Raw genomic sequence first — 25486 nt, 5'->3', positions numbered from 1 at the left:
GAAGATGCTTGAAACGGTTGCCTTGAACTTCGTGACATATGAACAGCCTATCCGATATTTCATTTTCGAACAGAGTAACGTCAATATCTCTAAAAATATTTATTATTCTCTGCCGTATATCCAGTATTGAAGCAGGTTCAGTTTCGTACACCTTTTGCTTCAAATAGCACCATAAAAAAGGCTAATGGTGTCAAATCTGGCGAACGGGCTGGCCATTCTGTAGGATCCCGATGACCATTCCAACGACCGTAAAAAGTAGTATCCAAGTAGTTTCTTACTTGTCTAAAGTAATGTACAATATCCATATCGATTTCATTAGGATTTGCTTCGACGTTTTAGTGATGAGAGAGACAGTAGAGTAGCCCAGTCACCATCTTGAAAGTTTTATCTATCAATTTCACTTCAAAATAAATTATTCATGCATTAATTTCATTATCCCAAATTTCAATTTTTGAGTTGACCAGTTCAAAAAATAAAAGGGGGGGACACCGTGTAACTGGTAAAATTTTCATGATTTTGTATCATATTTTCAAACAAAACTTTCATTGTCGACTCTGGACTCTTTCACTATTTTTTTGTATTTTGTATTTTCTTACCTGATGAAATCCTAAATAACCTTCTATACTATGTGTTGCGAAGAAAACTTCTCCATCGCAGGTTAATATCATAAGGAACCCGTTAAGTGCCTGAAAAAAAATCATTAACTCAATGCCTATCATAGTCAATTCGAAGATATGCAAAGAAATAAATATTCAACATTGACATGAATGAAATGAAATGACAATATTCCAAATTCGCACTTCTTTGTGAGAATGGAAATTTTGCCCTACGTATAGAGATCAAAGCGATCTTTAATAATAAGCTGATAAACCGTGTTTAGTTTTCGACACTGATGGGGGTGATCATAATTCTGTCAACAAGTTGAAACTCGTCATGTAAAAGCCCCAGATATCACAACATTTCCGCGGCAACAGAAGGATGAGTTAATGCAGGGGTCTCCAAACTACGGCCCGCGGGCAAAATCCGGCTCGCCAGTGTCATCAATCTGGTCCACGACAGCCAATGATTACCTAATTGTTATTACTATTGCTGTGATAAGTTGTAGTGCAGTGATCGGAATACACTAGCTAGAATCAGAACTTTCTCGAACCAACGCGGTAATTCCAAATATTTAATTGCGCCTAATGCCACCTAGCGGGTAGCTGAAAAAGATAGTACATAGTACCACTACTAGCCACTAGATGTCGTTAAGTGTCACAATACACAATAATAATTGAAATGCAAAAAAAGCATAAGTTTGCTAAGGTCAAGCACTTTGCGACTATCCTAGTCTAGAAATATAGTTAAGGGCAGAAATTGGCCCTTGGAACAAACTGAAAAAATCATTATGGCCCGAAGGCTTCAAAGTTTGGAGACCCCTGAGCTAATGCATTGGTCTTCTTCAACAACATCATCAAAGCGCCTGACCTTTGCTTAACTCAGGTCGAGTGGACCGAAGTAGGAAACTGAGGAGTTCATCATGGCCATAAGTGCCAAATTTATTGGAACTATTCGTTTTCCGCCCTCAGGCTCATACAAGCTAATAAGCTTGATCAAGTTCTTCGCGACCATCAGAGCAAAACGATATTTTCATGGAGTTTCAGCTCTTGACGAGACCAATATCAACTGAAAAGAGAAGGATAGTTCGAAATTTTCTCATCAAACTCCACATACTCTATCTAGACCACTAAGTCAAGATGGTTGTTTCCAATAATTATTGGAGTCCTTGGTGGAATGATGCCCTTTCTACTCTTATATTTAAAGATCATGTCGACTTGCGTCACTAAGGACACCTAATTCTCGGACCCAATGATCACTTTCCCCAGGGTGTGGAGAGTGGTCATCAGTTGATAATGCTGGCGTGCAGATTTTATTGTGGTCATATGATTAAATACATGAAAACAAACCAACATAGTGACATAAAGAGAGCATAAATGAAGACAGAATTACTATTCCTTGCACATTCATGAAAGTTAGAGACATAAATACCGAACGGCAAAGGATCTACAATCGAACCCTGAGGTATCCCATACAAGAGGTGTAAATATTTCGATATATGGTCGACTATCACCATCCTTTTCAAGTATGTGATGATCTGAGGTATCTAAAGTATAACTTAGATCTATTAGAACCAAGCATGTGAATTTTTCTCATCACAGGGCTTCGTTATATGATCTGAAATTCTCAAAAGAGCTGTGGTAGTGCTAAGTTTTTTGCGGAAGCCAGATTGCCCAACAGAAATGATCGCAGTTGAATCAAGCTGTTGTTGTAAATCATCTCCAAAAAAAAATAACGCCGCACGCCGCTGGTCGTCGTGAATTGATTGTGACTTGTCCAGATCGTGCCCGACTCGACTTCGACTCGACGCTTCGTGATTGTTCTAGATATCACATCGCTTCGAGATACTTCCAGCGACTTCCTTATCGACTTCCAGAGACTTCGATTACCATATACAGGCTGATTCACGGTGGATGGCACATTAGACGTTTCTGGTGAACCAGACAACGGATCACTTTGAAAATTTAATGGAGGGCATATTCGGACATTCTCTAGCCAACTGAAATATTTTCGACAATGCGGTGTTGCCGCTTCTATTACAAAGCAGTAGCAACTTTAATTTTTCAAATGGAACACTCTGTATATAATATTATTTTTGGAATCTCCAACAATTGCCCGACAACTTTTCTTGATATTTCCCTATACCTATCTGTTACCGTTTTCGAAATAAAAATTAATTTCAATTTTTTTCTTCGAAAATCATGACTTCTAAAAATGCCGATATCTTTTAGTTAAGAAGTACTATGATATCGAAATTTGGTTTGGAGTTAGGTGATACTTGGACACTTCCCACACGTCAGCCTAATCTCCGTTACTTCAATACAGGGTGGTAAAAAAATACAGTTTTTTCGTTTGCTTAAAAAAGTTGCTGAAATTTGATTATTTTAAATGGAACACCCTGTATATTATTGAAAATTCGGAAAGCTGCTGAAATTTGCTTTCTTCCTATGTCATACCTATACCTAACTAGTCAAGTTTCGGACTTATGAACATTTATTTGTGAAAATGTCCCTTCAGAATGGTATTTCCATTCGGTATTTGGTAAGCAGGCCATGATTACTATTTGACAGTAGCGTTGTGACATTCTCCTAATAATATCGACATTTTCGTCACTTCAGAAGTTGCAAATACCTTCAAAACGATGGAACAAAACTATTCAAACGAAGTTTTTATGAATTTGTTTATTATTTTTGGACAGTGTGACAAAATTATCAGCAGAACATGTAGAAAGTTCAATGAAATGTATCCGAATCTACCGCCAATGAACCTCAAGAAATTTATACGAATTCAGAACAATTTCAATATGTTTGGATAAACTTTAAAAAAGCACCAAGAAACTTGAAATTGGAAATATTGATATGAATAATTATAAAAAAGTAAAACAATCATGTGGAATATTTCAAAATATGTTCGAATCGCTGGCCGTTCACTTCCAAGCACTTTAAAATGCGGGTGTTGGCTGCTTTCGTGGTGGCAGATCTGATTTCATTGGGATCCAAATCTTCAAATGTTTGGGCAATTCTTTCTAACAATTCATCTCTCGAACGCACGGGTATTTTGTAAACTTTTTCTTTAAACATTCCCCACAAATAAAAATCTAATGGATTAAGATCGGGTGATTTCGCTGGCCAATTCCATGGTCCCAAGCGCCTCATCCACCGATCGTCAAATAGTCTATCCAGTTCTGCGCTCACTTCTCTTGTGCAATGTGCAGGAGCTCCGTCTAGTTGGTACCAACAGTTTCGATAATCTTCGAGTGGCAGATTATCCACGAAACTGTCTACAGTATTCTCCAAAATATTCAGGTAGCTTCTGGATGTTAATGACTCCTCGTATATCACGTACCTCAATTTGTTGTCCATCAACATGCAGAAGACATTAAAACTAAATTTTTCTTGAAATCCGGCTTCTTTTGTGACGTGTCTTCGCAAGATTCTTTGAACCGATGAATATTTTATACCCAAATCTTCTTCAGCACTTCTTATCGATGACTCGGGAAATGCGTGAAAATATGCTAAGACATTAATCTGGTTGTCTTCGAAAGTTACGGGTCGAGGCAAGTTTCTTGGTGCTTTTAAAGTTGATCCAAATGCATTGAAAGTGTTCTGAATTCGTATAAATTTCTTGAGGTTCATTGGCTGTAGATTCAGATACATTTCATTGAACTTTCTACATGTTCTGCTGATAATTTTGTCACACTGTCCAAAAATAATAAACAAATTCATAAGAACTTCGTTTGAATAGTTTTGTTCCATCGTTTTGAAGGTATTTGCAACTTCTGAAGTGACGAAAATGTCGATATTATTAGGAGAATGTCACAACGCTACTGTCAAATAGTAATCATGGCCTGCTTACCAAATACCGAATGGAAATACCATTCTGAAGGGACATTTTCACAAATAAATGTTCATAAGTCCGAAACTTGACTAGTTAGGTATAGGTATGATATACATAGAAAGAAAGCAAATTTCAGCAGCTTTCCGAATTTTCAATAATATACAGGGTGTTCCATTTAAAATAATCAAATTTCAGCAACTTTTTCAAGCAAACGAAAAAACTGTATTTTTTTACCACCCTGTATTGAAGTAACGGAGATTAGGCTGACGTGTGGGAAGTGTCCAAGTATCACCTAACTCCAAACCAAATTTCGATATCATAGTACTTCTTAACTAAAAGATATCGGCATTTTTAGAAGTCATGAGTTTCGAAGAAAAAAATTGAAATTAATTTTTATTTCGAAAACGGTAACAGATAGGTATAGGGAAATATCAAGAAAAGTTGTCGGGCAATTGTTGGAGATTCCAAAAATAATATTATATACAGAGTGTTCCATTTGAAAAATCAAAGTTGCTACTGCTTTGTAATAGAAGCGGCAACACCGCATTGTCGAAAATATTTTAGTTGGCTAGAGAATGTCCGAATATGCCCTCCATTAAATTTTCAAAGTGTTCCGTTGTCTGGTTCACCAGAAACGTCTAATGTGCCATCCACCGTGAATCAGCCTGTATATACACTACCAACACGCAGATCTGGAAGTCTAGTTGACAGTGCGGTACGAAGTGATCTAAAAGACATTTGAATGTGAAATGAAGGTAAATTCAATTCTACAGTGTGGTCAATTACTGGCAAACCCAATGGTTACACTGAGCACCAGATACGTATGCTCACATAACCAACCCAAGACATTAGTTCAAGTCGAAGTAAACAAAACACAGTTTTTTGTGAGAAAAAGTACTTACCTGAAGAAACATTTCTCCATCAAGGGGGGTGTGATCAAAAGCGGTGAGATCCCTCGGCCGATGAAGACCAGCTGCATCGTCCTTGTCTTTGTGCATGACCACTGCAAAAAAAAGTTGATTTCAGTTTCCCGCCTCGGTCGTCATCAGCGAATCACCCAGTATAGAGAATTAGAAATGTGCAAGCATTTCCATGATTATGCGGTCACACGAAACTCGGTTGTGAACATCGCTGCAATTGTTTCATGTTAATTCATTAATTAATAGCTAATTAAGAGTATGCGATATGTGCGTTGTAAATTGTGATCGCTAGCGTAAAAAATTTTGAATCGCTATTATCTTAGGTTAGTTATAAATAAACAAACAATGATTATGGAGTGTGAAGTACAAGCTGAGTTGTGCGCTCTCTTTATAGAAGAAAGCGGATTAATTTCGAGCGGATCTCAAATAATTGGACTATATATTTAGATAGGAAAAGTTATAGGACGCAATTGGAAGGAATATTGGCCACCAATACCACCGGACTTATTTTCAATGATTTTTTTTCTATGGGGCTATCTGAAACAAAAAGTGTATGAGCAGAGAGCAGAGACACATCCTCTATTTATTAAAAATCCTCACAATTTGTGAATGAAAGGACTATAATTTGTAAAGAATGGGAAGGACGGCATACTGAATGATGAATTCGGGTTCTCTTATTGAGATAAATCAATGAATGTTGTGATGACTTGTTGTGAATTTCGTTATTGTTATTTTGGTTCAACTTTTCACACATCCAATGTTGCAAATAAAGACTATGATGTTGCTAAATAACCAGTTTTGGTTGAAAAATGGTAATTTATCCACGTAGTTCGAGAACATTAACTAAAAGGTCGGCATTCGGTCAAAGTATCGGAAATAATGACGAACTCCCAGGAAGCCTCATTAATAGTTGATCAGATGTCTGATCCAGATAAATATCAGCCCGCGACGAAAAATTGTTGTATCAGGTGCATGAAAATATTCAGGAGACACTTCGCTTGTTCTGCATAAATTATGTGCGTATCGAGCGGCGAATCTTTGCAAAAATGCATCTGTCAAAAAAACATGCAATGCGACGTATGAACCGCAAATTAATAAATAGCGTTGATCCGGTATAATTGGCTCTCTTTATAATGGAAGTACTTCAATTTTTTATGGCCTCATTATAACGCTTCTGGTATTAATCGCGAATGCATCTGATAATTGAGCAATTTATCATAACGTTTTGCGTTACGAGCACTTCCTTTCTCGTAGTTTTTTCTTATACTTGGATATGCCGAGGCGATAAAACCAAAAAACAAAGCGAAACAGTGAGAAAAATATATTTTTGAAAAAAAAAAACATTTTTTCTTTCACTTCTCCATCTTCGTACAAAAAACTGTACATATAGTACATACAGGCATTCAGCCCGTAATGGTGGGTTAATTTCGCCAATTATTTACGGGAGTTAAGCCTGAATTGGTAAGATATTGTTTGCCAATTATATACAGAGTTCAGCTGGAATTGGTAGATTAATTTTCACCAATTTCAGCCTAAATTGGTCAGTACATTTTCGCCGATAATATAAAAAAGTTCAGCCCATATTGGTGGGTTAATTTCCGCCAATTATATACAGTGTCTAGCCTGATCGGTAAATTATTCTTCCCCAATTATATACAGGTGTTCAGCCCGTAGCAGTAGTTTGATTTTTGCCATTTACAAACAGAGGTTCAGCTCTCATTGGTAAGTTAACATCCGCCAAGTATATACAGAGGTCCAGCCTTCATTGATGGGTTTATTTTCTTCCAATTATATACGGGGGTTTAGCCAGAGTTGGTAAGATTTTTTCAGCCAATTATATACAAAGTTCAGCCCGAATTGGTAGATTGATTTTCACTAATATTATATAGGGTTTCAGCCTGAAGTGATAAGTACATTTCCGCCGATATTATAAAAAAGTTCAGCTCATATTGATGGGTTCATTTCCGTCAATTATATATAGTGACCAGCCTGAATTGGTAGATTAATCCTCCTCCATTATATACAGGGGTTCAACCCACAGCAGTAGTTTGATTTTTGTCAATCACAAACAGGGGTTCAGCCTTCATTGGTGAGTTAATATCCACCAATTATATACAGAAGTCCAGCCGGCATTTGTAGGTTTATTTTCTTCCAATTATATACAGAATCGGTAAGATTATTTCAGCCAATTATATACAAAGTTCAGCCCGAATTGGTAGATTGATTTTCTTCAATTATATATAGGGTTTCAGCCTGAATTGATGAGTAAATTTTCGCCGAAATGATAAAAAAGTTCAGCTCAAATGGATGGGTTCATTTCCAGCAATTATATACAGTGTCCAGCCCGAATTAGTAGATCAATCCGGGTTCAGTCCGCAGCAGTAGTTTGATTTTTGCCAATGACAAACAGGGGTTCAGCCCTCATTGGTGAGTTAATATCCACCAATTATATACAGAAGTCCAGCTGGCATTTGTAGGTTTATATACAGGGGTTTAGCTAGAATTGGTTAGATTTTTTCAGCCAATTATATACAAAGTTCAGCCCGAATTGGTAGATTGATTTTCACCAATAATATTCAGGGTGTCAGCCCAAATTGGTAGGTTAATTTCCCCAATTACATACAGGGGTTCAGCCCGAATTGGTAGGTGAATTTTCGTCAGTTATATGGAGAGTTTCAGTCGGAATTGGCACGTCAATTTTCTTTGATTATATTCAGGGATACAGCCTGAATTGGTGAGATTTATTTAGCCAAGTCTATACCAAGTTTAGCCCACATTGTTGAGTTAATATCCGCCAGAGGATCAGCAGGCTATATACAGAGGTTCAGATTGAATTGGCATATGCATTTTCGCCAATTATATTGTGGCAGCCGGCATTATTTTCTTAAGGGTATAATTAACAACAATATGAAAATGTTCAGCCCACATTGGTGGGTTAATTTCCTTCAATTATACTTAGGGGTTCAGCCTGAATTGGTAGGTAACTTTTCGCCAATTATATAGAAGGTTCAGTTCAAATTGGTACGTTAATTTCCTTCAATTATAAACAGGGGTTCAGACTGAGTAAGTAGGTAAATTTTCACCAAATATGTAAAAAAGTATAGCCAACATTGGTAGGTTAATTTCTTCCAGTTATATACAGAGATTGAGCCTTAATTGGTGAAATTATTTCAACCAATTATATACAAAGTTCAGCTCGAATTGTTAGATTGATTTATACAGGATTTCTGTCCAAATTGGTAAGTAAATTTTCGCCAATTACAAACAAGGGTTCAGCCCGAATTGAAATGTATGTGAATTTCCGCCAATTATATAAAGAGGTTCAGCACAAAGTGGTAGGTTGATTTCCGCCAATTATATACAGGGGTTGAGCCCGCACTAGTAGGTTGATTTCTGCCAATTATATACAGGGGTACAGCCCCCATTGATAGGTTGATTTCCGCCAATCATAGACAGGGATACAGCCGGGATTGGTAGATTAATTTTAGCCAAATATATACAGAGGTTCAGCCTGAATTGGTAGATAAATTCCCGCCAATTATTTAAAAAGGTTTCGCTCAAATTGGTAGGTTAATTTCCGCCAATTATATGCAGAGGTTCAGCCTGAAATGCTGCCAATTATATACAGAGTTCAGCCCGAATTGGTAGAATATTTTTTACCAAATATATAGAGGGGTTTAGCCCACATGGTTAGGCTGATTTCTGCTAATTACATACAAGGGTTCAACCCTGATTGGTAGGTTAATTTTCGCCAATTATATGCAAGGCTTCAGCCCACATTGGTGAGTTAATGTTTGCCAATTCAATACAGGAGTTTAGCTTACATCGGTAGGTAAATTTTCGCTCATCAGGCATTACTGGGTTGATTTTTGCTGGTTATATACAATGGTGGGTCAATTTCCTCCAATTACATACCTGTGTTATGGCCGCAATGGCAAGTCAATCCTTGCCAATTATATACAAGGGTTCAGCGCATATTGGAAGTTTGATTTTCGCAACTTATATACAGAGGTTCAGCCCGCATTGTAAGGTTAATTTCCTTCAATTATATACAGTTTATTGTGCCTTAAGCAAGTTACTCTATTGCTAGTGAAGAAGTAATCTCAGCAAGTCAGTCAGTAGATTGTCTATCAAAGAGTAAAATTCCATAACATGTCTTCTTGTTATACTGTCTCGTATTGGCATCATCAATAAATTGAGCATCAGAATGAAATGAATTGTTTAATTTTTTTCCATGATTTTTTTCACATATATTGCATCAATGAAATTTCTGTTTATTATTTTGATATGACCCCGCACCTGCCCCATTATGCCGCCGTCACGTCGGATGAAATAGGGAATCGCTCGCTCGTCTGCCTCAATAACACCTGCCACGCTCCAATCACGAGTCCATTAGGAGGTTTATTGAATAGGCAAGCTAAATATGACAAGTTGCAGCATCATCGTGACTCGCAGAATCAACAACAGCTCTTCCGCATTAGTTTTGCATTTAACGAGTCAATACAAGCGATGACATGGCGGAACATCCGATTAGTGATAGATTGGGGAATTTATCGCGGTTCTCCACAAGTTTATTAACAAAATTTTTATTTCACTTCTGTCACTTCTCCTACAGAGGATTTGACGGAAATTAACTACTTTTTCGTCTAATATCCACGACGGATATTGTATAATAATAATAATAATAATAATAATAATATTTATTCGTTCATAACGATTATAACATGATGACATAGAACAAGTCAATAATAAAAATAAAAAATAAATATGATAGATAAAATAAAATAAAATCTAAATATATAGATAGAAAACCCCGTTGATTGAAACAGTCAATTATATGATTGAAATCGTAGGTACATCAAAATTAAATATAATTATGAACTGAGCCACATTTGGTAATTGTGTTGGCATTCTAATCAACCCATGAAGGCATTAACCAATTATACATTACATAGGATCTTTCAAATACTCATCAACAGAGTAATAGGCTTTGTCAATTAAAAGTTGTTTCACATACTGTTTGAATTCTTCAGCGACATTTCTCTAACATGAGTTGACAATTTATTAAATAATTTGATACCCATATAAAAAGGACTTGGTTCGGTCCTGGCCAGTCTGTGAATTGGTATTTCCAATAAAGTTGAATTTCTTGTACTGTATTTGTTTCTATTCAATGGAGCAAACAATTGTCTGTCTGATTTTACAAACATCAGTATCTGGTAAATATAAATGCAAGGTAAGGTTAAAATTTTTAGGATTTTGAATAGTTCTTTACAGCTCGTGCGTCTACTTACTCTTTGAATATTTCTGACAGTTCTCTTTTGTAAAATAAACACCCTTTGCGCTTCACTAGATAAACCCCAAGCTGATATGCTATATGAGATTAAAGAGTGAACATGTGGATGATAAAACATAAGTAATACAGATTTGTCCACAATTTTATCAAGTTGATACAGGCAATAGCACATTGGTGATATTTTTTTGCACATTTCATGAATGTGATGATTCCACTTACAATCTTCTGAGAGGTTAAGTTCCAAGAATTTAATTGATGTTACTTGTTTTAACGAACCATTTGATGCTTTTAAAAGTAAGCTGTGATCATACCCTTTTGGTGCATAACTAAATCTTACAAAAGAGGATTTTGTATCATTGCAAACTAATTTATTTTTGGAGAACCAATCCTGTGCTTTCAATATTTCTATATGAGCAGAGTCAACTGTAGCGGAGATGTTTGGTCCATTTACCAGTAAGGTTGTATCATCTGCATACATTACAATATCACCTGCAAAATCATTGACATATATTATATAAAGCAATGGTCCCAGAATAGAACCTTGTGGCACTCCCATGGTATAATTACGGTGAATAGACTTAAACTTGTCTATCTCAACATATTGTGTTCTATTGCCCAGGTAACTTTCAAACCATTTATATGGAATGCCCCTAAATCCATAATTTTCTAATTTATCTAGTAGGATTTTATGGTTAACCAAATCAAATGCCCTACTTAGATCCAAGAAAACACCCAGGGTTCTCTTTCCTTCATCTAGATTATTATATAGTTCATTAAGAAATGTTATTATGGCATGCGTTGTTGACCGCCCTCTTCTAAAGCCAAATTGATTTGCATTAAAGAGTTTATAAAGATCAAAAAAAGAAATTACCATGTGTGCCACACACTTTTCATAAACTTTTGCAAACACACTGGTAACAGTGATGGGCATGAAATTTTCAACCTGAGTTTTATCACCTGTTTTATGTATGGGTTTTATTTTACCGACTTTCAGAATTTCAGGGTAGATTCCTTCCTCCAAAGAGCTGTTAATCACACAAGTTAATGGTTTAACAATATATGTTGAACACTTTTTTAACAGACTAGAGCTAATATCATCATTACCAGTAGTATGTGTAGTTTTTAGATTACTTATTATACGTGTTATGTCTGTTTCTAGAGCAGGTTTGAAGGAAGAAGTAAAAGGATTGAAATCTTTAAGTGTGAGTTCATAGACCTCTCAGAGGATAGTTTTGCAGCTGTTTCTCGTTCATCCAGAAGTAGAACCACGCTCGTTAGTGCAGAACGGATCCAAACAAGACAGCGATGTGTCCGGTACTCGAATGATTTCATTGTAGGTCGACTACATATATGAAACTCTGTTAACTAGTAGCAGATTCAGCTCGTGAACAAAGTGTGAAACGGGAAGAACCATCTCGTGTACCAAAGTTCTAACCCCAACAGAATTTAGGAGCAGTCTGATTACTGTTTTGAGTGTTAACAGTGAAATAAATACGCGTCATATGGATTTTATATTAATTATTTCATTCGGAATTTGACTTTGGCAGTGATTTTCGATCCAGATGAAAGATAAACCAAAAACTGATTTGCATTATCTGTCTCTTGTCTGGATTCCTGGCTATACTGGCCTGAAACCAGAACCAGAACCTGTCATTGACATCGCTTAAGGCTTTGCCAAACAAAGATTGAACACCTGGATGGCAAGAAGATAAATGGACTTCTGGCAGAATCTTCCAGGATTGGCGTTTATTTACCTTTCGAAGCTCGATACTAAACAATTGTTGAACCACAGTAAGGATGACTTACGATGTCTAACAGGCCTTCTTACAGGTCACTGCCAAAATTATGTTGAAGAATCATAGAAAAAAAATTGACAATTCAAAAAAAGAGTATTTCAGTAACAAATTTCTTGAAGCTGATAACAAATCTAAAGTTGCCTGGAATATAATTGAACAGAATACAACATCCAATAATATAAGCAATCGTTTCCCGAATTATTTTGAAACTGATGATGGAACTCGGGTTCATGGTGGTCCTGTTATTCCTCAAGTCTTTAATGATTATTTGTTTGACTCTGTAAATTCTCTAATCAATGATTCTAAGCCTGCTGGTGAACATCATCACGATATAAAAACAAACTCTTTTTTTCTTCATCCTTTAGATGAAACTGAACTTCTTGATATCATCAAGTCCATATCGTCTAATAACTCTAGTGGCATTGATGAATCACCAGGTAGAGTTGTATGTTGCTGAACTAATCATTGAATCACTTACATACCTACCTACTTGATCTCTTTTTCCTTGAGGGTCCATTTCTCTCGTGTCTTGAACATGCTATTGTAGTTTCTGTTCACAAGAAAAACGATAAGCACTCAATCTCCAACTACAGATTACTGGCAGATTACAATCTGTTAAGGTTAGACTCAAATCTGGAATATATCATTCTGAAAATCGTAACATATTAACAGGTGTCCTGGGTCCTACTCTCTTCTCTTATTCGTCAACGACATCTTTAATATTAATCAACAACAGTGTACTGTACAGTTTGCTGATGATACGTCCTACTTATTGAGTTCTTCTTTTTGTGAAGGGTTATCTGACCAAGCTGATATTGCAGTTGCTAATATGCTTAATTACTGCACCAGAAACGGCCTTGTACTAAATAGCAATAAATCTAATACCATTGTTTTCTCGCATAGAGAAATGGACTGCAGTATATTGGTTAGAGCTAATACTAAATCTATTACGCAGAATAAATCAGTCAAATTCTTAGGGTTGAACATTGATTCCAAATTATCCCGGAATGATCATATTGACTCTATTTTTAATAAATTATCCAAGCATTGTTTCGTTATTTGAAATCTCAGAAACTTTGTCCCCATAAATATTTTATTAAGCTACTACTATGCCTATATTCACTCAAGTCTAAATTATTGCTTAGTCTGCTACGGTAACAGCAGCAAATTGAATGATCTGTTGATTGCTCAAAAAAAGATACTAAGAACCATGTGTTTTAAAAAATATGGTGATTCTTGTGAGCAGTTATTTACTGAGTTACAAATTTTAACTGTGATATCCATGTATATTTTAAATTGTGTCACTTACATCAAGAATCATTACCATGAGTTTCAGCAAAGGGATACTATCCGCATAGTTGCTGGTTATACTCTCAGGCAGAATTATAATCTGATAATGAATCGAAGAGGTTTTTGTATTAAAGTGTATAATTTTTAAAATTCTTGCAAAGCGCATTCGACTTTCGTCATCATCAGTGCTCACGTGAAAGTAAGTGATCTAGTTGAAAAGGGAATTTAGTGATAATTGAAGTTGTAAAATTTTTTTTAAGGTTAAGAAATTTGGAAAAAATTGTTTGAGATCACTTACTCACAACAGAAAGTATCAAATTAAGTAAATTGCACATTTGTAATATTTGACTTACATAGGCTTATAGGCAAGAAAATACATTTTTGGACTGAGGCCATATGGTTCGGTCAAAGTATCATATGAAGAAGGACAACTTGAGACAAAATGTGTCAAGTGTCATGTGTCACATTCTGTCTCAAGTTGTCCTTCTACATATGATACTTTGACCGAACCACATGGCCTCAATCTAAAAATGTATTTTCTTGGCTATAAGCCTATTTTGTTTTATGTAAGTCAAATATTACAAATGTGCAATTTACTTAATTTGATACTTCCTGTTGCCTGACAAGTAAGTAATCTCAAACAATTTCTTCCAAATTTCTTAACCTTAAAACAAATTTTACAACTTCAATTATCACTAAATTCCCTTTTCAACTAGATCACTTACTTTCAGGTGAGCACTGATGATGACGAAAGTCGAAAGCGCTTTGCAAGAGTTTTAAAAATTATACACTTTAATACAAAAACCTTTTCGATTCATTAATTCAAATAACTGTATTCAGCTTTTCCAAATCTTCTTTTTTTTTCATTAACATCTGTACCAAATGGACCTCATGTTATATCTATAAAAATATTTAATAAACTTCCAATATTCATTAAGAAAATTTCAAATCCCATTGATTTCAAAAAAAGGGTTAGAAATATTCACTTGATGAATATTTTCAAAGTGATCTGGCTGCTTGACATCACGATTGTTCATTCTACATGAGTTCATGTATGAAGTTTCTATTTTAGAAAGGATAAATTGTGCCTAAAAAATAATATACATTATTATTATAATTATACCATTATGCTTTATTTCATCTCATCACATTATTATTATAATTATACCGTTATGCATTATTTCATCTCATATATTAGTTTGAGAAAATTATTACTGAAAAGAATTATTCGATTCATATATAATCTCCCACAGGTTGAAACATGTAGAAATCATTCACTATTATTATTATCAAGAAAATAGGTCGACTAAGTAGAGTCACATTTTTCAAAGAAAAACATCATAATGATAAACTCATATCGAATTCCACTTTTTCAATCAATAATTTAACAATTTTGAAGTGAAATAAAACAGGTGTCGTAATTTTGTGAACTGCTCAATGAAAATCTCAAGACGAAGTGGATTTCTGGATTTTCATTGGCCAGTTTTATGGTATATCCGTTCTAATTCACTTTTGACTTACACCAGTTATGGTTATCTTAGGTATAGTATTCAGATTTTTGAATGACTGTATCTGAAAGAGATTGTTCCAGAATATATTGAACCAATCAGGCCCCAACACAGTTCCTTGAGGTATCAAATCAATTTCCCACTACTCAGATGCTCTCCAATTCTCACAAACTATTTTCTATAAAACAAATGACTTTTAAGAAGATCAGGTGACGTCAAATTGCTTCAACATGAATGAATATTCCAATAAGTCGTATATAAATAATACAACACTAGAATTTAGAAGTGTCTCACTACCTCGAAAGTCATCTCGTCCACTGACGTCTCCACGAGACGAAAGTTAACATGACAAGAATTCGACGTAGTGAGAATTCGACGCTCTGAGAATTGGACGTAGTGAGAATTGAACGTAGTGATAATTGGATGTAGTGAGAATTGGACGTAGTGAGAATTGGACGTAGTGAGAAAACAACGAGGTGATACGCACCCTAGAATTCCACTTCACTTCATATTCATAGAATATCATATCAGAAAATTGTGAGACATTGCATGTATATCGAGAAAGCTCAGAGTGACTGAGCCTTTGAGGAAATGTGCAGTCCGAGTATTAAACTAGCGCAAAATATCGTTGTTTCCTTCCTACTGAACAATCTAGTCAAATGTCACATTATACAAGTTCCGAGCATGCAATTTATTCTAATCTAACATTACTTTGGATGTTGGCAATATCGTAAAATGAAAAATTAATTACTCGAGGCATAATTCAATGATGCATTCTACAAGCGCATTAATATGCCCATTAAGCTCGAGATATTTACGATTTACATCGTCTGCGGATAATCTAGCCACGCTCCAAATCCAGGTAATTATTAATATGCATACAGATTTATGCAATGAGATGCTCATTCGGTGTAATTTTCCAATAACTCGCCAATGGTTTATTACCTTTCAAACGGTTCTCTCGGATCAATTAGAACGTCAAGCAATCGAAAAAAATAACGCGAAATTTTATATATTTCACTACTAAATAGTGTCTGTCATATCAGTTTTTCATGAAGAAGGTTCCGGTTTTCACCAGATCATCAGATATAAAAGCTGGGAGTTTCGAACTCTAGAAAGTCATAGAACATTCTAGCACAGTCTAGTATTCGAGAACATTCTATAGGTCCTTTCAAAAGTTTTGTCTGTTTTCAAATCAATCGAAATAAGCGCCATTAGAATCAGTGCACCTATAGTCCGTTCATAATTTGTTGATAGCTCACTGCAAGTTTGACCCTCATTAGAGAACTGAAATACAGAGAGGACAGCTAATATGATATAATAACAAAAACCAAACTAAAACTGGCAGTTTAAGATGTTTTCGACTAACCCACCTTGTATCTGAAGAAATACAATACAGCTATAAAACTTTAAATCCGATTATGTAGATATTTTGAGTGGAAATGAGTGACCAGTGTCGTAGAGTATATGATTGAAACATTAGTTACTTTAAATAAATAAATATATTAATATTCTTAAACTGTAGGTACTGTAAACTGTATTTTTATTTTAAATTTTTTTTTTATTTTATTCAAAAATAATAAGTTACTTGCAATTTGTAAAGGATACATTTATTTAATTAATACCTATTTTTAAATGATATAAACTACGATTACTTACAAAACTATTCAAATTCAAAATAAACAGGATCATCTTCGGAATCCGAGTCGTCTTGCAGGTTAATAATTAGCGGTTGTGTCTCTACAGTCGCATCAATTATATTGTCAAGATCCCACATTTTTTGTTCTTCTTCTATTGCATGTCTTACTGCATCTCGCCAATTTTGTTATGTAATATGTTGTAAAGACTCATATAACAATTCACGTACAGCTTGTATTTTATATGACGTATTTTTTCTAGCCACATAGCTTTTCATTTGTGCCCAAATGAGTTCAATTGGATTTAATTCGCAGTGGTAGGGTGGAAGTCTAAGGACTGTGATGTTTCGTCTTTCCGCCATTTTGTCAACTACGTATTTCTTGAACTTAGATTTGTGTTGCCGGGCAATTTTTAAAAGTTCTGCTTTAACCATTCCATCTTCGAAAGGCAGGGACTTATTCCGCAGCCAGTCAATGATATCCTGTTTCTTCCACGCAGTCGTTGGAAGTCTTTCAACTAGTCGTGAATGATAAGGTGCATTATCTAATACTATAATTGAGTTTGGTGGTATATGTTCAATCATCTGCTCAAAATACTCTTCGAAAACATCAGCTGTCATCTCCTCGTGATAGTCTTTTGTGCTTTTGGATTCAAATTCCAACAAACCATGCTTAGCAAATCCTTTTTCACTGCCAATGTGAGAAACTATTAATCTACTGCCTTTACCAGAGGGTGGGAAAATACCAGTAGACCAACCTTCCATAAAGGCTTGCCTGGAGCTTGATATATTTTTATCTGTCCAAATTTTTGTGAGAGTATGACCTGCGTTTACCCACGTTTCGTCTTGATAGTAAATTGGCCTTCCTTCAGCCCGAAATTTTCGTATAGATCTTAGATACTTTCTTCTCCAACATATTATCTCTTCCCGGTCAATCAAAAGTGATTTTCGGTCTGATTTCTCCCACCGGAAATTTAATTCTTTTAAAACTTGCCACAATTTGGTTCGTCCGACATGAGGCAAATCCGGGTCGTCTCTAACTTCTTGTAAAATTTTGTTTAAGTTGGGTATTTCTTTTTTGTTAAAAAATTCGTGAATTTTCCTTCGAATACCATTTTTGGCAAATTCATCAATTTCAATAGGTTTTCTCCCCCTCTTTAAGTATTCATTTGTATTTGGGTTAGCTATACCTTTTTTTTTCTTTCTGATAGGAACCTATATATTGTTGACTCCCCTACGCCCGTCATGTTGGCACAACTCTTGATTATGTTCTGAACAGTGTTTGTGGGATTCTGAGAAACCAGAGCATCGTGAAAGTTCAAAACAATAGTCTTCTCTCTTGGTGAATAGACAGACTTACTGACTGTACGCAACAGTACCGGTGTAAAACTTGATGATGTTGATGATGATGATGAAGCCATCGCAAGCAATCAAACAAAACAAGCAGGAACGAAAGGTACGTATATGTTTGTAGGAATATGAAAAAAAGTTACTCACGCACTGCACAAAATTCGCAAAATAAATATTAGAGACGTTAATTACTGCCGTAGACGCCGAAACACCAACGAGCCGTAAATTAAACAACAACAACGTAACAACTTCACCCTTTCAAGACAAGTTTCGAATATAATGAATAAACACCTCAGGAACCTCCGCCTATGATTTTACGAGTTTTACGACCGTTTTATGACTTGAGCCCTCATTTTGTGCTATCGACAAATTATGAACGGACTATAGGTTATGTTAGGTTATGTTTTTCGTGCAGCGCTTTCGTGGCGCAGTTGGTCAAGTATGTGACGGTTACGCACGAAAACGCACGAAAAACGGTCGAAAACGCACTGTACTTCATTGCTTCTGTTAGTTGAATTGGCTGTGTCATGAAACCGGCTTTGTTCATCTACTGATAGGGATTTTGAAAATCAATTTTACTTTGAGAAAAAGCAGTAGGGTGTCATTTTCTTCTTTAGATTCAATGAAAATTCCGCACGTATGCCACTGCCAAGAATACATTTCTCTCATATATTGACATTGTACTAAGAAACATCCTATATTTGTTCATCTTTTCTCTACTCTTTACGTCACCTCACAATAATTGTAAAGCAGATGTATAATTTTCTTAGATAACGAAGGCACAGAAAATAATTATCGAAGTGGCGACTTCTAAAGACAATGGAAGTTTCAATCCCATTAGACATAATGGATGGTAATTTCTTTGGTGCAAAGGAGGACATCAATAAAAATGTTCCTACTGATCTGCACTGTAATATGTACTATTTTTTTACGAGACCGAATTTTCAATTGATTCCCATGAAAAGATAAAACTTTAATTCTTGTTAATAGCCCATAATTACACATTCATTTCAGTGAAATATTAACGCGTCAACTCCCTTTCAGGGCCTAATTGAAAACAAGGGAAATTTCAGTTGCGTTGTTGACTTTTTCAGAGATTCGTATCAGCGATGAGTCAGTGGCGACATTATGGAAGATCTGAAAATTGAAACCTGAGAGCGAGCTCCTACCTGAGTCTACACCCCACTATAGACATAGACTGCGGAGTAGGGTAATCGGGTGGAATTTATACGTGGACTATTCAAAAAATTAAGTGAATGTTCAAATTTCGCGTGTTCGTCAATTTTATCTTATAGAAAGAAATGGATTAAAGAATCTGCATTGAGTTAGAAATGGAATTGAGTTGAAATGTTGACAGTGGCATACAGTGATTGTACTCTGAGTCACAAAAATTTTTACAAGTGGTAGAAAAACGCCGAGAAGATGTCAATGACACCCCAGCAGAGAAAGTATACAAAATTGCTATGGAGAATGATCGAATCACTATTAGAGGAGTTGCGGCATATTGGTTAGCTCAGGCCATCCAATTTTTCCGTAAATTTTGGGCATGAAGCATGTGACAGCGAAGTTCTTTCGAAAATTGTTGAATTTTCACCAAAAAAAAACCGTAGCATGAGCACCGCTTAGGAATTGTCATCAACGGCGATCTAGATTGGTTTGGAAGGGTCATAACTGGAAACGAATCATGAGTATTATGGTTATGACATCTGAACCACAGTCCAATCGGCCCAATAGAAGAGCCTAGGAGAACCAAGACCAAAAAAGGGTGATAACAACTCAGTAGCACTTGTGGTAACTGAGTTGAACTTCCCCTTTTGTTATGTCAGCAACTTGCTCTGTAATTTATTTAAATATTTGTATGTTACTACAGCTGGGAAACAATAAAGACGATTATTATTATTATTATAAGTTCGATCAAATGCAAACATTTTTTTCACTGTTTTTTCGCCATTTGTGATGCATAGCGTATACCAGGTGTCCCACATTTTATGTGACAGGCAATATCTGGTTTGTTGAAGGAGATACACAAAAATGTTTCATACAAAAGTTTTAGGAGTTCATGAGAGCTATATTTTGATATAATTTTTAAATATACAGGGTGTTTGGTGTAGGTGCTACAGACCAAAATTCCATTTTTTAAAATAGAACGCCCTGTATATCATTACATATTCAGATGCTACGTTAAATTCTGATATCATTTCATGTTTGGTTTTTGAAATTCGGTCACGGCGTTGTTGAGTTATTGCACTTTTCCTTAAATATAAAGTTTCAAAAAAACTTATTTACTCGTACACGAATCCAGTCTATATCTTTTATTAAATTGAACTAGACTACTACTGAATACAAACCATTATTCTCACCTCTACGATACGATATCGATATCAGTTGAATATAATATTGAAATTCTTGAGAATGTGACTAACTTGAGGGTGAATTGCTTTATATTGCACAATTTCATCAAGTAGCTTATGCTTGTTGATGCCATAGTAACAAATGTTGTTGAATTGTATCTACTTGTCAGTTCGATTCAGTGATTCTTTGCAAAACAGTAACTGTGTTCTTTGTGCGAAAACTCCAGTATGCCTTTCGCGTTTAGTCCAAGTGATTGCATTGATATGTTATTAATTTTTAGGGAATGTCAGAAAAATTGCCGTCAAGCACAACGTCTATACCAAGAACGTTTTCCAGACAGACCCATTCCGTCATGAATGACTTTTTCGAGAGTTGTAGAAAAATTGCGAACTGGGTCATTTCCTTCTACTATAAAGCATCGTCATCATACGAGATCTGTTAGAACTGAAGATTTAGAGATCAATGTGTTGGCTTATATTATTATTCATCCACATGTTTCTATCCGTACTCTTGCAGAAGAAGTCGGTGTGAGTAAATCTAATGTACAGAGAATTCTGAAAGAAAATAAATACCACCCATTCAAAATTCAGTTGGTACAAGGTTTGAAACCCACGGACTTTGAACGACGACTTGAATTCATTGCTTGTATTCAGGTAATATTACATGAAAGTCCTAACATATTCAGTCAAATTTTGTGGAGCGATGAATCGCGATTCCACAATAATGGAGTTGGTCAGAAATAAAATTATCTATGTACCACGGGAATTAATGAGCCTTAATAACCTCAGGCAATTGCTGTCCCTCGGGCCAGAGGCCCTCGGGACGCAAACTTTGCCATCGGTAATTAAGGCCCTCCTAATTCCCTTGATACATAAATAACTATTATTTCTGACCGGGATATTATAATCTTATATCGTCATAGTTACGCTATCAATAAAGAGGGTCATAACTCCCTTGGGACATTATAGATTTTATAATTCCCTCTACTTTTAACAAGTAAAAATAAATAGAAATGAAAACTGAACCATATTTTATTTATTCACGTCATTACAAATAATAAATGTACAATTTTGAAATGTTCCCTGAAAATTACTTCCGCCACTGGAAACAATTTCTTCTTTTGTATGGCTGGAGCTTCTGTTCACTACAGTCGAGGTACCTGCCTCTTCTGATGACAAAGTAGACAACATACCTTACCAGTTCTTGAAAATATGCCAGAAATACAGTTTCAGTGACATCTTTTGTCATAACATTTTTCCGTGTCAGCCAGTCCAGATATATCTTGTATTCTTTTTGGTATACGGCTTCACTTTTCGATGGAATTAATGATTCTCTTGCTTGTTCAGCTTTTTTCAAAATACCCTCCATTATATTTGGGGTAGAAAACACGTTTTCACCGCAAACACAGCTTGATAACAAAGTTCTGTTTATAAACAAGTAACATAGCAACAACCTAGCAACAAGAAAACTCTACTATAATCAACGGTACCTGATTCAAATATACCGGGAAGGTAATGAATTGGTACATTTTTCCGTTTCAAAAATGAACAAAATTTTATTGAAATCGGTCAGAAATGAAATTATCTATGTACCACGGGAATTAATGAGCCTTAATAACCTCAGGCAATTGCTGTCCCTCGGGCCAGAGGCCCTCGGGACGCAAACTTTGCCATCGGTAATTAAGGCCCTCCTAATTCCCTTGATACATAAATAACTATTGACACGCTACTTTGTGAACATCATATTTTAATGCTCTTGACAATCATTAAAAAATGATACTTTTAATGACAGTTGTACAAAAAATGTCTTACCTATGAAAAATGAAAAATAAAAGTTTCTATGTTTTTTACTACTTTTATTTGTAACTATTAGTTTAAAAATGTCCATTTAGGACGAACTGCAGTATCAATAGTTACAGGTTTGTCATTATGATCTCCTACCACATTCTAATAGCTACATGAATCAATTTAGTTATTACTTTTTTATTAATAGTATTATCTAAAAATGTATCCTCGAAAGTTCATGAAAAAATTTTTCTCAAAACATACGACTGGGGAATTTATTCGAATTATTTGGAAATTTCTTTCCAAAATAACTTCCAAATATAGAAAACTGACATAAAAACTAATCCGCAAGATGAGGAAGTAAACACGAACTGAATATATCGTTTTTTCTGAATGAATGCGTTATTTGTGAAAAATTTCAAAATATTCGTTTGCCCTTGATTGACAAAATTTGATATACGCTCATAAAATTGTAAACAAAACAACATTTCCAGAAAACTTTCTTTGAAATTCTGAGGAGAAATGACAAACAAATGTCAATTTTGACAGTTACTAATGAGAGCAGTTAGTGACAACTTTTCTTGTTATTTTTGGTCCAATTGGAGTTTCGAGTTTCAGATTTTAATGGCCACACTGTATATGGTACATTTGACGTCTTTGAATTTTGAATGGGTAAACGTTGGAGTTCCAGAAATGAAACCTCCATTATTTTCGATGTTAGACCCGAAAGCGAAGGTACGCCCATGCAGAAGAATATTTATTTGATCAATACTTAGGGCCTCCCGTCGAGCTGCGCCAGACTAGCGGTCTGCCCTCGTCTGATCAATATACAAAAACACTCTATAATTTAGTGTTCTACACCGGCCTATCTTTGCCTACGGGGTGTCCTAAGTTCAGGTCCAACAGGGTTAGTATATCGTAGTTCGATTGTTTTCAAAACTGAAGATGAACATTATAAAGACGGGTTTCCACCGAACGGACTCGCTTGCCAGTAGTTTCGTTTTCAAAAACAGAAACATCTTGTTTTAGTCTGAATGACGTGTTTTGTTGTGAACAATTTTCCATTGTTTCCACTACAAAGGAAAATTAAATCTCATTCTTGTTTCAGTTGACCAACAATACAAAAAATCTAAGAAAATAGCCTCTTCTGTACTGATTATCAGAATTTATACCCTCCACACATTAATACTTTAAATAAAGTAAGACCGTTTCTAAATAGCGAATTCAGTTCAGCGAATTCATTTCGTTGTTGACAAAAACAACCACCCGCGACAGAAAGTTTTCAAAATGTTTCTCAATTTGGCATCTGAAGTTTTTGTTTTGTCGAAATCGACGCCATATTTGTTTGTTTGTTTGCGTCAAATTTAGTGATTGAAGTTTGACTCCCTTCCTGTTGACAGAGCGATCTGATATTTGGCACACACATTTAGTTTTTAGTTTAGTTTCAATATTATTCAATTCAATTCAATATTAAAAACATTGAAAAATGCAAAAAGAAATTATCAGAATTGGATTGGACAACATTACTTGAAAATCTTGATCCCTGTACACATGCTACCATGATGCATTTCTGACAATATATGAATCATGTTTTCCTATAAAAGAAAAGACAAATAAAAGAACAAAATCGTCAAAATTGTACACTGAAGAACTGAAAAAGATGAAAAATAGATTGGATGCCTTAGACACAATAAGGAAAGTAAGATCAGATGAAGCATCAGAAAGAGCTTATGTTCAGTACAAACACGATTATAATAGAAACATTATAGAAACAAAAAAGAGGTATAATGAAGAGTACATTGCACAGGCTGTCGACAAAACTAAAGCAATATGGAATATTATTAAGTCTGAAACAGCACCGAATATTACAAAAATCAACAAATCTAAACAACACATGGCTGATGAGTTAAACGACTATTTTGCAATGGTAGGATCAGAAACAGCAAGTAAAATAGGAAAAAACAATGTTCCCCCTATTGAAATGCTGAGAAATAATAATATAGATAATGTCCGATCAATCTATTTTTCTGAAGCGGATGAAAAAGAAATTAAACACATTTTAAATAAAATTAAACGTAAACGAACTGAAGATATATTTGGAATTTCAACCACAATTTTGAAGGACTTAGGTGATGTAATAGCGCAACCTATTGCATTAATAATCAATAAATGCATAAACGAAGGGGTTTTTCCAGATGAACTAAAGCATGCAAAAGTTATACCAGTTTTTAAAAAAGAGGAAGATATTCCAAATAACTTTAGACCCATTTCAATTCTACCAGTAATATCAAAGATTTTGGAAATGGTAATCAAAAAGAGATTAGTTCAGTTCTTTGACAGTTCAGCATTTTTCAACAGCTCTCAGCATGGATATCAGCAAGGAAAATCTACAATGACAGCAATGATAGAGATTATTCAAAAAATCATAGATGCCATTGATAATCAAGAGGACTCCCAGATATTAAGCTGTGACTTGAGTAAAGCTTTCGATACTGTTGACCATGAAATACTGTTGGAGAAATTATCATATTATGGAGTAAGAGGAATTTCGTATAAACTGCTCAAGTCATACCTGTCAAATCGTTTACATGGTGGAAAAATTCACTATCTCAGACAATTCCGGTAACTCAAGGAGTGCCTCAAGGTTCTATTTTAGGGCCAATTCTGTTTATCATCTACACAAACGATCTTCTCGAAAATATCAAGGTTTATGCATCAAGTGCATATGCAGATGATACAAGTTTTCTAGTTAAAGGCAAAGATGAAGGTGACATAAGACAACAGACAGAGAAAGTTCTAGCCGAAGCAGATATTTGGTTTACGGCAAATATACTCCTGCTAAACAAAGAAAAAACTCAAAGGCTAATGATTTCAAGCAAAAACAATACAGAGGAAAAATCACTAAAATTCCTTGGAATACATCTGGGCTCAAAACTAAATTGGAAGGTACAAATAAGCAAAATGAGTAAGAAGCTTAATTCAGCAATATATTGTATAAGGAGAATGAAAACAATTTCAACACATCAAGCGGCTAAAATAACCTATTTTTCAAACTTTCACAGCAGAGCAACTAACGGAATCCTTTTGTAGGGCACAAGTTCTGATTTAAACAAAATATTT

At 35.2% G+C, this 25486-nt stretch overlaps 1 protein-coding gene across 1 annotated transcript in view; it reads right to left on the bottom strand.

The window, feature by feature from the left end:
- ss (aryl hydrocarbon receptor spineless) overlaps positions 1-25486 on the bottom strand; it is a 243144-nt gene that overhangs the window by 14690 nt on the left and 202968 nt on the right. The window contains exons 3-4 of the mRNA XM_074177529.1: positions 5337-5437; positions 597-686 (exon numbers count right to left, since the gene is read on the bottom strand). Of these exons, the coding sequence (XP_074033630.1) occupies positions 597-686; positions 5337-5437 (191 nt within the window). The remainder of the gene's footprint in view (positions 1-596; positions 687-5336; positions 5438-25486) is intronic.

The sequence above is a fragment of the Leptinotarsa decemlineata genome, unplaced genomic scaffold (genome assembly GCF_025532065.1).
Source record: "Leptinotarsa decemlineata unplaced genomic scaffold, Ldec_3_MD MMD2_tig00002974_RagTag_RagTag, whole genome shotgun sequence".
Taxonomy (NCBI): Eukaryota; Metazoa; Arthropoda; class Insecta; order Coleoptera; family Chrysomelidae; genus Leptinotarsa; species Leptinotarsa decemlineata.
The sequence above is the reverse complement of the archived record's forward strand: the minus strand, read 5'-3'. Positions and strand labels throughout refer to the sequence as shown.